This window comes from Rhincodon typus, chromosome 2 (genome assembly GCF_021869965.1).
Source record: "Rhincodon typus isolate 14 chromosome 2, sRhiTyp1.1, whole genome shotgun sequence".
Classification (NCBI taxonomy): domain Eukaryota; kingdom Metazoa; phylum Chordata; class Chondrichthyes; order Orectolobiformes; family Rhincodontidae; genus Rhincodon; species Rhincodon typus.
This window is the reverse complement of record NC_063333.1, coordinates 80,273,314-80,289,395: the sequence shown is the minus strand read 5'-3', so window position 1 is coordinate 80,289,395 and position 16,082 is coordinate 80,273,314. Positions and strand designations below refer to the sequence as shown.

Sequence of the window (16,082 nt, the reverse complement as noted above, 5' to 3'; positions counted from 1 at the left end):
GGTGAGAGATGTCGGTGCAGAGAATGCCAGTGTAAGATAAAGTATGCTACTCTACAGGATATTCAGGAGCAAAGAGACCTGAACATATACGTGCACAAGTCATGAAATGTGGCAGCACAGGTAGAGAGAACTGTTTAAAAAGAATGTACATGATTTCTGGCTTCATAAACAAGATTGTATACAGTTATGGCACCACAGCTATGGAAGAATGTTAATATATTGGAGAGAGTGCAGAAAATGTTTGGAAAAATATTTCCAGCAATGAGAAACTTCAGTTATTGGGACAGATTGGACAAGTTTGGACGATTTTCCTCAGAGAGATAGAAGGCTGAGAGAAGATTTCCTAGAAGTTTTCAAAATCATGAGAGTTCTGAATAGTTAAACAGGGAGAAACCATTCCTGCTTGTAAAAGCTTCTAGACTGAAATGGCTTAGTAAGCCACTCAGCCCCAATGGGCAGCTAGGGACGGATAATAAATGTATGGTAGACAGCAATGCCCATGTCCCATGAGGGAATTCCAAAAAAAAACAGAGGGCACAGTTTTAAAGTCTTTTACAAAAGAAGTAAATGTCGGATGGGAAAACAAAACTTTTCACACATTGAGAGGTCCAGGCTTGGAATGTACTGTCTGGAAGAATGGTGCAGGCAGGTTCTATTGAGGCGTTGGATAACAATTTAAACAAGAAGATGCAGGGTTGCGGGGAAAGGCAGGCATTTGGCAACTAGTCAAAATGCTCAGACAGCTGGACACACCGGGCTGAAATACCTCCTTCTTTCCATAATGATTCTGTGAGCTCCAGTCAGAATGCATTAAAAATTGCTGTTAATGTGAGTTTAGATGGGGTTGAATTCAAAAACATTATGGATCTTAGCTACATGAGAGGATTCCTGCGCAGTGTAGTAGTGATGAAACCTCTGCCCAGCACTTGCCCCCGCTGGCCTGTTATCAGCACAGCTTGCTACATTTCCAGCCTTGGAGGAAATGTCCACCCCTCTAGATTGACAAGTGGCATGACCTTCTGGCCTTTTGGAATTGAGAGGTGTCCTACGTGCATCCCAAGATTTATAAAATTATGAAGAGTTTTAGATAAGGTGAGTGAAAGATGTCTTTTCCCTAGGGTGGGGGATTTCAAAACTAGGGGGCATATTTTTAAAGTGTTGGGAGAAAGATTTTAAAAAGCTATGAGTAGCAATATTTTTGTTATATAGAGAGTGGTTCATGTGCGGAATGAACGTCTGGAAGAAGTGGTCGATGTGAGTACAGTTACAATGTTTAAAAGACATTTGGATAAGTGCATGAATAAGAGAAGTTTGGAGGGATATGGGCCAAGCGTTGGTAGGTGGAACTATTTTAGTTTGGGATTATGGTCAGCATGGACTGGTTGGACTGAAGAATCTGTTTCTGTGCTGTATGACTCTATGATTTCATCAGAAACTTGGCCCACCAACTCTGCGAAATTTGTGTAGGTCTGTAGTGGAAGGAACCCATCCCTGCCACAACCCTAAATATTTCTGACCCAAAACATGTCTTGTATGTAATTGATTACTTGGCTCTCAACAAACTGTAAAACATTTAGTTATAATTAGATAATATGTTTGATGGAAAATCCTGCTGGACTGCAGATGGGATCACATTATTTCTAGTGTCACTTTCTGGTGCATGACTTGCATTGATAAGAATACAAATTCATAAGTTCTTTTTTTTTGTGTAAAGCATATTTATTGACTTCTGTTTTCAACAGTTTCATGTATTTGTTTTTGAAAATACAAATTAGGTGTTCTTGAGAAGTCTCTTGAGAAAAAGGCTGGTCGTAATTATGGACCCCCTGGAAATAAGAAGCTAATTTATTTCATTGATGACATGAATTTGCCAGAAGTAGATACATATGGGACAGTTCAGCCTCATACACTTATCCGCCAGAGCATTGACTACAAACACTGGTAAGTGTAATATTATAGCTAGGCCATGTAAAACAAACATACAAGCCAAAGGTGAGGTATTTGTTATGTGTAAATTGATTCTTTTATCTAGAGTACTTGTAGCTGGTTGTTTCAAACATTAGTTTATAAATCAGAGAAAAAAAATGGTTTTTGTGTAGAATTCTATCCTTTTATTAAGTCACAAAAAATTTGCATTTATGTGACATCTGTCATGTCTCCGACTGCATGACCATGCTTTGTGGTTTTATGCAGTCTCTGTTGTGTAGGTAAATTCTCCAGTTAATTTTATATGGCAAGCTTCCAGACATAGTGGCAAGATGATTGAACATTATTTGCTCTGGTGTGTTAAGGAAGAATCAGACATTGGGAGATCTTGAAACGTGCCATAAGATCTTAAATTAAAAAAATGAAAGAACTGTGGACGCTGTAAAGCAGGAACAAAAACAAAGTTGCTGGAAAAGCTCAGTAGGTTTGGCAGCATCTGTGAAGGAAAAGACAAAGTTAACATTTCGGATCCGGTGACCCTTCCTCAGAACTTCCTCCTTCTGAGGAAGGGTCACTGGACCCGAAACATTAATTCTGTTTTTTTCCTTCACATATGCTGCCAGACCTGCTGAGCTTTTCCAGCAACTTTGTTTTTGTGCCATAAGATCTTTTAAGTTCATTTGATTCAGTAGATAGACCTCCATTTAACATTAAAAGATGAACTGATTCCTTCAGTACTCCATAAAACTATCAGCTAAGATTGTCTTGGAGTAGGGTTTGAGTTTAGCCTTCTGTTTTAGAGGGGAGTGTGCTGAATAAATGAATAGCATGGTTATGCTAATCCAGTTGACACTGAATTAAAATCTGTGAATCTCCAAATTTAAAAAGTTTTGTTGTCGCAGATAAATTGTCAATGGAACCTTTTTCCCCAACTTCTGGAAATGTGGATCATCCAAATGCCTATTGTTAATTCTTTATATCCACTGATTAATACCATACTGAACCATTTGGAACTGTTTTACTGTTTCCTCCATTCTTGAGAATTTGCAAACTATTTGCAGAACAGTTCACTTGTGTCGCTGACGCACCCTCAGTCTGTTTTCCCCTCTCTCCTGCTGTGACTGAGTAGCTTCCCAAGTCCACAGCTGGGTGGAGACAGCCTGCTCACTAGGGGAGCCTGTTGGCCTTGGAGCTTTGGTGGGGTGAGCTTGGGACTTTTTTTGTCTAGATGGCCGACTGACCTCTTGCCAAAAACAAGTAGACTTTCCTCGGCATAAGCATCCAAGGGTTGGAGGAGAACAGGTAGAGTGGAGGTGGAGAACATGACCATCTCTGCAGTATCCCGAGGGGAAAGTGCAGAGGGCCCAATGTGTATCATTCCTCCTCCAGCTGGGTGCCTCCTGGCACTGCCCTTTGCTTACGAGGAGGGGACACCTGGGCTGGAATCAAGGATCCCCTCTCCACTGTCACTGTGCCTCAACTCTTGAGGACCAATGGCTGAGACAATGGAGTGTGAGTCTGAGCATGTCTCCAGTGTACCCCCACCCCACAAGGAACTGGATCTGTCTCTCCATGGCAGCCTCCAAGCTGTCTGTGCAGACAGACAATCATATGATTCACTGCATGCTACAGCTTTTGGACATTTAGGGCCATTGTGTCCCATATTCCTGCTGCAGCTCCTACTTCTCCTTGTGCATGTCGACAAAGCCCCTCATTGCCAAGACCACAAAGTCCTCCCTTACTGGGAACACAACAAGTGCCTGGTGTCCAGCAGTTATCTGCCAGTGACCAGGGGCATTCATCCCTCACCCCATCTACAGAGCCGTCCCTGTGTAGTGCTCACCAGCCTCCAATCAAATGATACTTTCTCAGTTGACAGCACATGGATGAATTTGCATCCCTGCTGGAGCCATCCCAGTTTTCTTGTGCGAGGCAAGGATTCTGACCTTAGCAGGGGTGGAGGACACAATTAGCAGGTGCCCCCACCTGTCTGGCCTCTCTCCACCCTGTTATGGGATGTCTTCATCTGCAGTGACAGAAAGGAGCTGAATGAGTAAGATGCAAGTAGCTGGCACAAATGTTGAGGCTAATGCATGTGGGGGAAGGATCATGGTGTTTTGAGGGAATGAGGAGGCAGACTGAGGGCATGGAGGATTAGCCTTGGTGGATGTTGGGTGCAGCGGCAGAAATAGAGTGTGGGGTAGCTGAGAGAAGAGTGTGGCACTTACCCTGGTGGAGCAGAGAAGGTCATTGATCTTTTTTCTGCACCACAGGCCAGTCCTCTACACCCTCAAGGCAGCACTGACCAGAGGTGCCATCTCCAACCAGGCTGGCATCATCTGCTGGTTCTCTGGGAGGAGGACTCCTCTCCTCTGGACTATACCATCCATCAAGACTTCCAGATTCCAGTTAGAGAAAAATAGTGCCAAATGCCCCTTCGCAGCCGTCTCTTCTCATAGTGGCACAAACCAAGTTGGGCAGCTGCTAGATGCTAGTGCTCCTCCAGATGAACAATGGGTTTTCAAAGATGGCATGATGCAAGGGATACTGGTCTTTCAGCAATTGAGTCACTGAGTGACAAGTTCATCCAGGACCATAGTAAAATGGGATAAAAATTCAGACCATAGGGGCGGGAATGGCATTAATGTGGCAAGTTTGGTAAGATATTCCATGACAAGATACCCTCTACCAAACAGGACACAACTTGCACTTATCAACAAATAAGTACATTTCAGCCCTACATCTCTGAATTCTGGCATTTTGTCACAGTAAATGTTTAAGAGCTTTTATTTAAGTAAAGTGAAACTCATGTAAATGTCCCAAATTAACAAGAGTGGAAATTAGAATAGAAGATTAAGTAAAACAGACCATAATCAAATTTATGCTTTGAGCGATTGAGAAGTGAGTGTTCTGATAGTGAATGAGTAGGAATAAGAGAATATATGATGTACTATGATTTCAATACAAGGGAATGCAGACAGGATTGAAGAGAAAGTAAAATAACATGTTTACCGATTAGAAGGAAAATGAGAGGAAAGTTCAAAGAAGACATGACCATTGAAACATTGTTAAAATTGTTAAAGACAAAAATAATAGTTAAGGTGGGTTAATGCTTGGTGGATTGAGTAATCATCTTTTATAAGATTTTTCTGATTTGGAGTGTACTTTATCCACGGGTGGGCAGGTTGGTGGTTGGTGTTGAAGAGGTGGTGGTGGGGGCTGTCGGGGTGTTGCTAGGTATGTACCTGCAATTTGTGTTATGGTTCTCTCTGGTATATTTAACCAATCTGAAGTTTGTTTTATTTAGTTACTTGTTTATTTGAAGATTTCAGTGACATTAGTAGTAAGTTGCACTGGTTCTCTCATAAAAGAACTGCCTTCTTAATTTGATTTTACATGTTGGTTTGTTATAAAATTCACATATAATCATTTGAAACTAAGAGATACAACAAATGATTACATTTTCCAAGTTTAAGAAGTTCCTCACTTTTCAGAAGGTTCATTTTGTTAACGGATTGAACGTTTAAAGTACTGTTCAGTTCAGCATGTAAACAACAGAAAACTATATTTTGTTTATTCCTTGTGGAGGTGGGGAGGTGGGGAGGTTCTTTCACGTCTCCTAATTAGAAAGAAAGAAAGAAGAAAATGCATTTGTAAGTCATGTCTGAATGCAAGTCATAATTGTTGAATTACCTTGGCAATATAATTATAGTGGTGTTCACACCTCAGATCTTTGCATAGTTATTCATGTGCCTAAGAATGGACCTTGGACACTTGCAAGTGTTTTACTTGCATATAAATAAGAATTTAGGCGTAGAAAATTGATGAATATTCCAGAAAACAGCAGAAAAGTATAAGAAAAAAATAAGCATGTATGAGCAGATATTGAGTTGAAGATGTCTTGTAATATGGATTAATTGTATATGGTGGAAACAATACATCACTAGTATTGAGGTTGATTATTTTAGTCTTCAATCACAGCTGCATTTTTAAAGTTAAAGAGCCCATTGTAACACCCCATAATTACTTAGCAAACCACAGACAGTGTGTTCAGAATGTGATTTTATTTCCCTATTTTCTAATAGTACTGTATAGTAACTTCTATGTGGTTCAACTGTTATGAAATGCTAAATGTGAGGGGTGGTGAATTCAGAGTATGTTGATAACACGTTTTCATAATGGAGAAAGCATTTATGTAAGATGCACAATGGGATACTGATTAGTTGCCACTCATTTTGCATCACTCCCCAAGATCAATTTAACCTAAGAATATTCCAGTTACTGTTTTTTTCCCTTTTTAATTCATATTTTTAATAACTTGGATACATTTGTTCAAGTTCTTGTCTCTGTTCTGAATTCTTCATATTGAACAATGATCAGGTATGATCGTCAGAAGTTAACACTGAAGGAAATTCACAACTGTCAGTTTATCAGCTGCATGAATCCAACCGCAGGAAGCTTCACCATTAATCCTCGACTTCAGGTAAAATGATCTACAAACTAGATATTAAAGGGTGACAAAAAGGGCAGATAATTCTGTTCAAGTGCATATTTTAGTCCTTCAGTTCGGTGTTAGAAATAAAAATTCCGGGATTATTGGTTCTCATTCTCCAGTCCAAGGTTCTGCCAACAACTGAAATCTGCTAATTATCTAAACTGGTAAACAAATAATTTCAGAGATAGTAGGAACTGCAGATGCTGGAGAATCTGAGATAACAAGGTGTAGAGCTGGATGAACACAGCAGGCTAAGCAGCATCAGAGGAGCAGGAAAGCTGACGTTTGAGGCCTAGACCCTTCTTCAGGTGGAGGGGAAAGGGGTTCTGAAATAAATAGGGAGAGAGGAGGAGGCGGATAGAAGATGGACAGAGGAGAAGATAGATGGAGAGGAGACCGACAGGTCAAAGAGGCGGGGATGGAGCCAGTAAAGGTGAATGTAGGTGGGGAGTTAGGGAGGAGATAGGTCAGTCCAGGGAGGACAGACAGGTCAAGGGGGCGGGATGAGGTTAGTAGGGAGGAAATGGGGGTGGGGCTTGAGGTGGGAGGAGGGGGTAGGTGGGAGGAAGGACAGGTTAGGGAGGCGGGGACAAGCTGGGCTGATTTTGGGATGCGGTAGCGGGAGGGGAGATTTTGAAGTCCACATTGATACCATTGGGCTGCAGGGTTCCCAAGCGGAATATGAGGTGCTGTTCTGCAACCTTCGGGTGGCGTCATTGTGGCACTGCAGGAGGCCCAGGATGGACATGTCGTCTGAGGAATGGGGGGGGGAGTTGAAATGTTCGCGACTGGGAGATGCAGTTGTTTCGTGCGAACCGAGAGTTCCTGCTCCTCTGATGCTGCTTGGCCTGCTGTGTTCATCCAGCTCTACACCTTGTTATCTCATAATAAATAATTTTAAATGGGTTTATTTGAATCACGTTTAGTATATTTTGTGTAGGACATTTGCCTGGAAAGGCCTAACCAACTTGAATTGTTTTTTCAGTGAAACAACTATTTGAATATAAAATTTGTACGATTCCATGTTTTCTCTTTGTCCATCACATGATGTGTCAAACCTGCAGATTTCTTTGTCAGTCTTGCAATTGATTCAATAAAATTTCTCAAAGCCAAAATTGTAAAGAAGCAAACGTCATGATGCAATAAAAATAAATGTGCTAATAGGCATATTACAGCCAAGGACATAAATGATTTCAACAATGTTATCAATCAAATGTTGTGACTTATACAACAGCTAATGAGAAGTTTTGTTTCAAAACCTATTTGATAGCTTGATTTCTCAGTAATTCAACTCATAAGTGTGGTAAATAAACTTTCTAAGGCATTAAACAAATAGAGAAAAAAGGTTATAGCATTACAATTAAACTTCCTTTGTGAAATAACTTTACAGCAATTTACGTATATATTTGCACCACGATTTTATATCCATCAAAGTTAATAGTTGAATAATTGTGAAAGAGACTAATGGATCATTTCACAGTGTGCACTGACATCAGGCGAAGGTCTACACTGGACTTGCAAATTTATAAGTTACTTGTGTAGTATTGCATATTTGAAGTGATGTATTCTTAGCTTTCTGAAGTCTGGAGATGGATTTTTACAAGACAAAAATATAGTACGTTTCATCCAGTCTGAGATCAACCCTTTCGGAATGTTCACTGTTGAGCCTGACGTAGCCTGGGGGAGGTTTCCAAATCATCCCATTCTCAGTGGCATCCACACATGAAACTCACATTTCAAGTACCTGCCATAGAAGACTGCTGGGGAGGAAAAAGAAGTGGAAAGCTATCCACGATCCAGCCCCAGAAGATATTGAAGGAGTTTTGTAGCACTGTTGTTAAAGTGTCTGATCTAGTTTCACTACCACCTCCTATCTTAGGGTATGCAACCTTAATGACCAGATGAGTCCCAGTATCCCTTGCCATTCTAGATGTCTACAGATCTCAGGCTGGAATGACAGCAACTCTAAAAGGAGTTTCTTCTCCAGTCCATGCTTCATCTTATTAGTAACAGGTTCCATCCCAAGCCAAGCTCATCAGCTACTTGCTGCTGGAACCAAGACTCAATGCACCCAACTTTGTGTGAAAGTGCATACAAGGTCCATGGATATTGGAAGCCCAGAATCCTTAGCACTGTTTTTATTTGAGTTTTCAAATTCTTTTCTAAGTTGTTGACGGAATTAGAACTGATGTGAAGTCTCTGCTATGATAGTCAGTTCTTGTATGATCGAAACCTTTAATGCAAGGTGTGCTTTTTTTGATTTATTACCAAATTGACTTTTTTTTTCATTTCTCCCCCTTTCTAGAGACATTTTACAGTGTTTGCAGTGAATTTTCCTTCAGTCGATTCCATGGAAATGATCTTCAGCAAAATTCTAAGTTTCCATTTTCAGCATCTAAATTTTGCAGCATCGGTAATAAAGACCACTCCGGTTGTGGTCCAAGCAGCTGTCTGGCTTCAACAAAAAATTACTCACATGTTCTTGCCAACAGCCATTAAATTCCACTACATTTTTAACCTTCGTGATCTCTCTAATATTTTTCAGGTGAGTAAAGTTACACATAGCACGACACCAACTTATTTTATCTGATTTCTTTTTAGAGACGAGCAGTCAATGGTGACTTCAAAAGTTTTTGCACTCAGCCAGATTCTTCCAGATTCAGTTTTTGATAGCGGCCTGCCATGGAAGATTTGCAGATGCTCAATCTCGAAAAGTCCTGTCTGTTCTGTTCATTTCTTTTCAAATAGTATACAAATTTGTACAAGGATTTTATTTCCGTTTGGCAATGCCTGCCTTGTCTGTCTGCATATTAATGGAATTAATCTTTTATTCTGAGTCACTATGTCAAGGTGCACAAATTTTTACTTGATTTCAGTATGGTCCTGTTTGAATTTCAGCCCCATGGCAACCAGGTCTCACAGGCCTGTCTTCAAGCTGGGATGAATAAAAAATTTCCAATTCTACGTTCAATTAAAGCAGACATATTAAAATCTAGAGACAAAAATAGAAATTGCTGGAAAAACTCAGCAGGTCTGGCAGCATCTGCGGAAAGAAAACAGAGTTAACCCTTCTGGTCAAGTGACCCTTCCTCAGTTCTCTATTCCTCAATTTCTATTTTTGTCAGAATCACAGCATCCACAGTTCTTTTGGTTTTAATGTTAAAATCTAGAGAGTCCAGCATTTGTAAAGCAGTTTTTTCACTGACTGCAATATGGAGAAGTAGAAACTTTTTGTGGGAGAGAACTGAGTGATATCCAATCTTCCTATGCTGTGGTATACAACACAGATGCAATAGTGTGCTGTTTGTTGGACAAACTATGTCCTTTATTTAGAGTACATTTTTCTGATTTTTTTTGTTGTCATCTTGGTTCGTTCTTCCACATCTTGTATGCTATTTATGCAAATCACACAATAGAAGTTGAAAATATAGAAGCCAAGGATGGGCAATTGGGGCAGTAGAGTTGAAACTTAAAACAGTTAAAACTTAACAACTCAAACAGACTCCAACGCACTGCTAGCTAACCCACCTCAGAACTTAATAAAGGTTGGTCAGCCAACTCTCAAGAGATGGTCAGTCATTGACATCTTTTAAGCAGACTCAGTGCCTCCTTTCACACATCGCCCTCTGGCTTTGTGCGTGGGAAATTGTGTCTCACAAACATGATTGAGCTTTTTTAAGAGGTGACAAGACAATTGATGAAGGCAGAGCGATAGACCTTGTCTCTTTGTACTTCTGCAAGGTTTTTGACAAGGTTCCACATGGTAGACTGGTTAGCAAGGTTGGATCACATGGAATCCAGTGAGAGCTAAACAGTTGAATACAAAATTCGCTTGAAGGTAGAAGACAGAGGGTGGTGGTTGAGGGTTGTTTTTCAGACTGGAGGCCTGTGACCAGCAGTGTGCCACAGGGATCAGTGTTGGGTCCACTGCTTTTCGTCATTTATATAAATGATTTGGATGTGAACATAGGAGATATAGTTACTAAGTTTGTAGGTGACACCCATATAAGTGTAGCCGTGGATAGTGAAGAAGATTATCTCAGAGTACAATGGGACCTTGATCAGACAGGTCAAGAGGCTGAGGAGTGGCAGATGGAGTTTAATATAGATAAAAGTGAGGTGTTCCATTTTGGTAAGACAAATCAGGGCAGGACTTATACAGTTAATTGTTGGGCCCTGGGAAATGTTGCCAAACAAAGAGACCTAGGGATGCAGGTGCTTATGACCTTGAAAGTAGAGTCACAGGTAGCAAGGGTGGTGAAGGAGGCATTTGGGCATCCTTGCCTTCATTAGTCAGAACATTGAGTTTAGGAGTTGGGAGGTCATGTTGAGGCTGTACAGGACATTTGTGATGCCACTTTTGGAATACTGCATTAAACTCTGGTTATCCTTCTATAGGAATTATGTTGTTAAACTTGGAAGTGTGCAGAAAAGAATCACAAGAATGTTACCAGGACTGGAGGGTTTAAGTTGTAGGAAGAGGATGAATAGGCTGAGGCATTTTTCATTAGAGTATTGGAAGCTGAGGAGTGACCTTCCTTTATTCATTAACGGGATGAGGATGTCGCTAGCTAGGCAGCATTTATTGTCCGTTCCTAATTGCCCAGAAGGCAGTTCAGAGTCAACCACATTGCTGTGGATCTGGAGTCACATGTAGGCCAGAGCAGGTAAGGATGGCAGTTTCCTTCCCTAAAGGACATTAGTGAACCAGGTGGGTTTTTCCAACAATTGATAATGGATTCATGGTCATGTGGGGCATGGATAGTGTGGATAGCTAAGGTCTTTTTCCTAGGGTGGGTATGTCCAAAACTAGAGGGCATAGGCTTAAGGTGAGAGGGGAAAGATTTAAATAGGACCTGATGTGTAACTTTTTCACGCTGAGGGTGCTGCGTGGATGGAACAAGCTGCCACTGGTGGAGGTAGATACAATTACATCACTTAAAAGTTATCTGGATGGGTAAACGAATAGGAAAGCTTTAGAGGGATATAGGCCAAATGCTGGCAAATGGGAGTAGGTCATATTGGGATGTCTGGTCGACGTGGATGAGTTGGACCGAAGGGTCAGTTTCTGTGTGGTATGACTCTATGATGGGCTGATTTTCCCTATTTCCTCACAACCAGCCAACACCAAACCCAATGCAGTCAAGTGATTCCATCACCTCAGCAATGCCTGAGTCACTTTACCATGTCCTCTTTTGCCACACAATGTCAAAATTACCTGACTTCTGTTCCTTTGCTGCTTTTCCACTGAGCAGAAATCATCCTGTATGGGGTGATTAGTAACAGAGTGTCAATGTTACTGTACCGTAATCATGCAGCAGCCTGGACTATGCTGCAGATGTTCCTGAATTTGCAGGCTTCTTACATTTCTAGCATCATAGTAATTTTTTATCCGTTTTACTATTCATTATTCCTGTTTTTTTTATGGAGCTTTCTTCTTTGCAAAATGGATTGCATTTTCAAACAATGTGTTGTACATGAAACCCTTTGGGATGTTTCAAAGGTATGGTAAGGTGCTATAGTTTCTTGAATTTGAAAATTAGTACAGTCTTGTTATACATGAATAAAGACTTGAGAATATTTGCATTTTTTTTGCACATGAAGTAAAAAATTAGTAGGAGCCAAAGGCATGGAGCTGAAACTTGTTCTCCACTTACCTTTTTTTGAAGGTTTTGATCCCACTGCTAAATTGGTGAGACCTGTTATATATACATCCCATGTCAAAGTCTAAGGTGGGTATTGGGCTGCATCACACTCAAGATTCTTTATGTGTGCCCATGGCTATCTGCTAAATTTGAGTTGATTTTTGTTTCAAATGTATTTACTCTCCTGTAGCAGGAGAACCAAGAGTCCTAGCCCATCTCCAAAGATGCTACAGTGGCCGACTGTGCTTGAGCTTGTTCCAACCCTGCCACAACACTTGCCTTATGGAAGCAACCAAACCAATGTTGGTTCCTTTTGACAAGTGAGCTACATAATATTTTTGTTACTTGTGTCTTGGGAAACTTTAATGGCTAATATCCCTCCTTTTAGAGGTATACTTTATATTGAATCCAACTGTTTACATAAACTTGTTGGATTTCATAGCTAAAATTTTCCAAATAACTATTTGTTTCTTTTCAGGGCATACTCTTCGCACTTCCTGATTGTTTAAAGAAACCAGTGGATTTGGTGTCTCTCTGGCTTCATGAATCATCCCGTGTCTATGAGGACAAGCTAGTACAACCAAAAGATTCTGAACTCTTCCAAAAAATTCTGCTGGAAACTGCCAAAAAATTCTTTGAGGTAACTGTTCTTCATAGATTCACAAAACACAGCGCTCAACAAAGACACTGGATCTGCTGTACTTGTGCTGGCTCTTTGAAACAGCAATCCAATTCATCCCACTCACCTAACTGTTTCCTATAGCCCAGAAATGCTTTGGATTTCAAACATTTAGCAAATTCCTTTTGAACTGTACTGAAAACTCTTTCCCACCACCCTTTCAGGCAGGCAATACATTCTAAATTAGAACAAATATGTTCTGTTTTAAAAACATGGTTTAGTAAGGTCTAGTTCTCTTATTGGCTATTTTAAATCTGTGAACTTTAGTAACTGGCTTTCCTGTCACTAAAAATAAATTTTCCTTACCATATCAAACCTTTCATGACCTTGAATAAGTCTATTAAATTTCCCTTTGACCTTCTCTAGCTATCAAACCACATTCATTATTAGTCACTGGTTCCTATAACTATCTTGACTACATTTAATCACAGTTCAGGTTCTCTGAGGACTCACTTTCAGTTTCTTAATTTCTATTGTATCAGTTCTGACAATGCAATCTTCTGTACCAGTCTTCCTTTCTCTTTAACCTGCATTTCTTTCACGCCTTCTTCATCCTACCCCAGAAATAGATTCCATCCTACCGCACTCTGCATTTCATCTTCTCTAAATTTTATCACCTCCATTGTTATTCTGCTTTCAAGGTACAATTTTGCTAACGCTTCTCTTTAAGCATTCTGAAAGAGAAAATGCCCGTGTGACACTCTGGTCCATTTCTCAATTATGCCGAAACCCCCTTCACTTCCACAGAACCATTCCATATAATCATAGGTGGTGCAAAACATTCCTTTTTATATTCTGAGAAAGGGTTACCGGACCCAAAACATTAACTCTGATTTTTTTCTTCACAGATGCTGCCAGACCTGCTGAGCTTTTCCAGCAACTTTTGATTTTGTTCCTTTTTATATTGCCTGTCCCCACCATATAAGACACTGTCAACTCTCCTAAATCTAAGAACAGTTCACTTGTGCTTCCTTCAATTTAATATACTGTTTTCAATGCTCATGATACAATCTCCTGTTCATAGTGAAACTAAATGCAGTTTGGGTGATTGTCTTGTGCTATGCATTTATTTACTGTGCAAGCTTGACCCTGAGCTTCTGGTCACTTAACATTTTAATTTTTTGGTGTGCTCCCACTCTGACCTTTCTATCTCCAGCCTCCTACAGTGCTTCAATGAAACTCAAAGTAAGCTTGAGGAACATCATCTTCCAACTTGCCACTTCACAGCTCTAGGCTCAACATATTCAAAATATCAGATCATCATCTGCCCTTTTTGGATGGGAACTGTTGGTGATGCTTCTGCATTCAATTTTACATGTTTTCTAGGCACATCTTTTGTTTCTTTACTTGCCCCTTAACAGGTCTTGTTCGCTTTAGTTGTTTAATCACTCCTGGTTCCATGTTACTACACCTTGTCTTGTGCCCATTCCTCTTCTCCCCTTTATCTGCAATAACTAAAACCTGTACCATCTCACAGATTAGACAGAGGGCCACCCTATAATCTGGTTCTCTTTCCACAGGTGCTGTAAACATGCTGAATATTTCCAGCGAGTCTCAGTTTCAGTTATGAATGTAATGACTTGTCCATATTGTTTGAACTTAAGACACGTGAAACTTGTTCTTGGTTTTCTTGGAGTAGGGAATTCTTTCAGGATTCATTACCCATGCACAACAAAATTAGGATACTGTACTGCAACAGCATAACAAACATCTAGAGATCATGATGTGCCAAAAGATCATCCACGATTGCGGTTACTGCGGTCTTACATACGTTGGTTGTTTTGAAGTCAGCAATTTAAAGATCTTTTATTGAATGTTGAAATTTCCAGAATTGAAAAGAAATGTAAAAAAAGTTGTGCTTAATTTTGTTCAAATATTCCCTAATTCAAATTAGTTCTAAGTGGAGAATTTTCTTTTTTTGGTATATTTCAGGGTATTGGTGATAATATTTTACTGCACAAACCATTGATTTATTGCCATTTTGCTCATGGAATTGGTGATCCCCGTTACATGCGTGTAAAAGATTGGCATGTCCTGAAGAAAATACTGACTGACGCTCTTGACAACTATAATGACCTTAATGCTGTGATGAACCTAGTTTTATTTGAAGATGCTATGCAACATGTGTAAGTATATATTAAAGCGTCGTTTAAAATTGTTTTTTTTTAAACTCATCATTCACTCTTACCGATCACAGGGAATCAGCAACTTCATGTCCCAAGTTACTACACTACCGGACACAAGTTGCTAACTGTCAGGGTCTTCTGAAATAAAATGAAGGATAATTCAAGAGTGGAATCAAGATGAGGGTGGGCTTTGTTTAAGCAAGCAGAACTTATGGAGTCTCAACATTATCATCTCACCATTGGCTGACTAACAGCCTTGAAGTCCCGTCCGAATCGCTCAACTGAGTTTCTCAGGCTTAGTCTCCCATAAACTGTCTTATAAATCTGGACAAAGTCGGAAATCACGCGACACCAGGTGATAGTCCAACAGGACAATCACTTGGTGTTGTGTGATTTCTGACTTTGTCCATCCCAGTCCAAAACCAGCACCTCCACATTATAAATCTGGGACAGAGGTTGTGAGCAAGCAATCAAGATAAAGGATAATCCCTTAATCCATGGGACAGTTGATCACCCTGTTGACTGCTAATTTTATTGTTGAAATGGTTGTGGCTAAAATGTAGAAGAGTATTAACGGTAGCTAATCAGAAATTCTGTTGTCAGCTACTGAAGTCCTTTAGTTGATGCACTGCTGAACCACTGTTTCTCTAGTACTATGTAGGAATCCCAACTCCTCCCTCATCATCTCCGTGTCAAATGCAATAATAAGAGACATCTCTCACTGTCTGCTATTTCTACGTCATCATTCCTCATAACCATTCTTGTTTCTTCGCTCCAGATTCTGCTTTACATTATTAACTGTAATGAAACTGTGACATTCCAATCATTGCTAAACAGCTCGAAGATATTTACAGGACGTTATCTAATTCATTAAAGAAGAGCAAAAAAGGCCATAGCTTTTCTCAATTACAGTCAATTTCAGCTGTCACCAGTACAGTTCTGATACTGTAGCATTTGATTTTCCATACACAGTTAAATTCTAGCATTATTTTATAATGTCTTTAACGGTACTGTTTTCCTAAGGAATTGCTTTTGGTACCTGCCTTCTGATTTCCTGTACACCAAGTCCTTCTGAACATCAGCACACTGTGCCTTTTAAAACAATATATCATTTATTTATTCTTAATAACAGTGTGAGTAACTTCAAACTTTCTCGTATTGTACCTCATCATTATCACACAAGATGGCGGTAGAGTAGGACGCTTCAGCCG

The 16,082-nt window shown here is 40.1% G+C and overlaps 1 protein-coding gene across 1 annotated transcript in view; it reads left to right on the top strand.

Moving 5' to 3' along the window:
• The window catches only part of LOC109913909 (dynein axonemal heavy chain 11-like), a 336,187-nt gene that overhangs the window by 115,559 nt on the left and 204,546 nt on the right, over nucleotides 1–16,082 (top strand). The window contains exons 33-37 of the mRNA XM_048614118.1: nucleotides 1,776–1,941; nucleotides 6,307–6,409; nucleotides 8,727–8,966; nucleotides 12,545–12,706; nucleotides 14,678–14,871. Coding sequence (XP_048470075.1) covers nucleotides 1,776–1,941; nucleotides 6,307–6,409; nucleotides 8,727–8,966; nucleotides 12,545–12,706; nucleotides 14,678–14,871 — 865 coding nt within the window. The remainder of the gene's footprint in view (nucleotides 1–1,775; nucleotides 1,942–6,306; nucleotides 6,410–8,726; nucleotides 8,967–12,544; nucleotides 12,707–14,677; nucleotides 14,872–16,082) is intronic.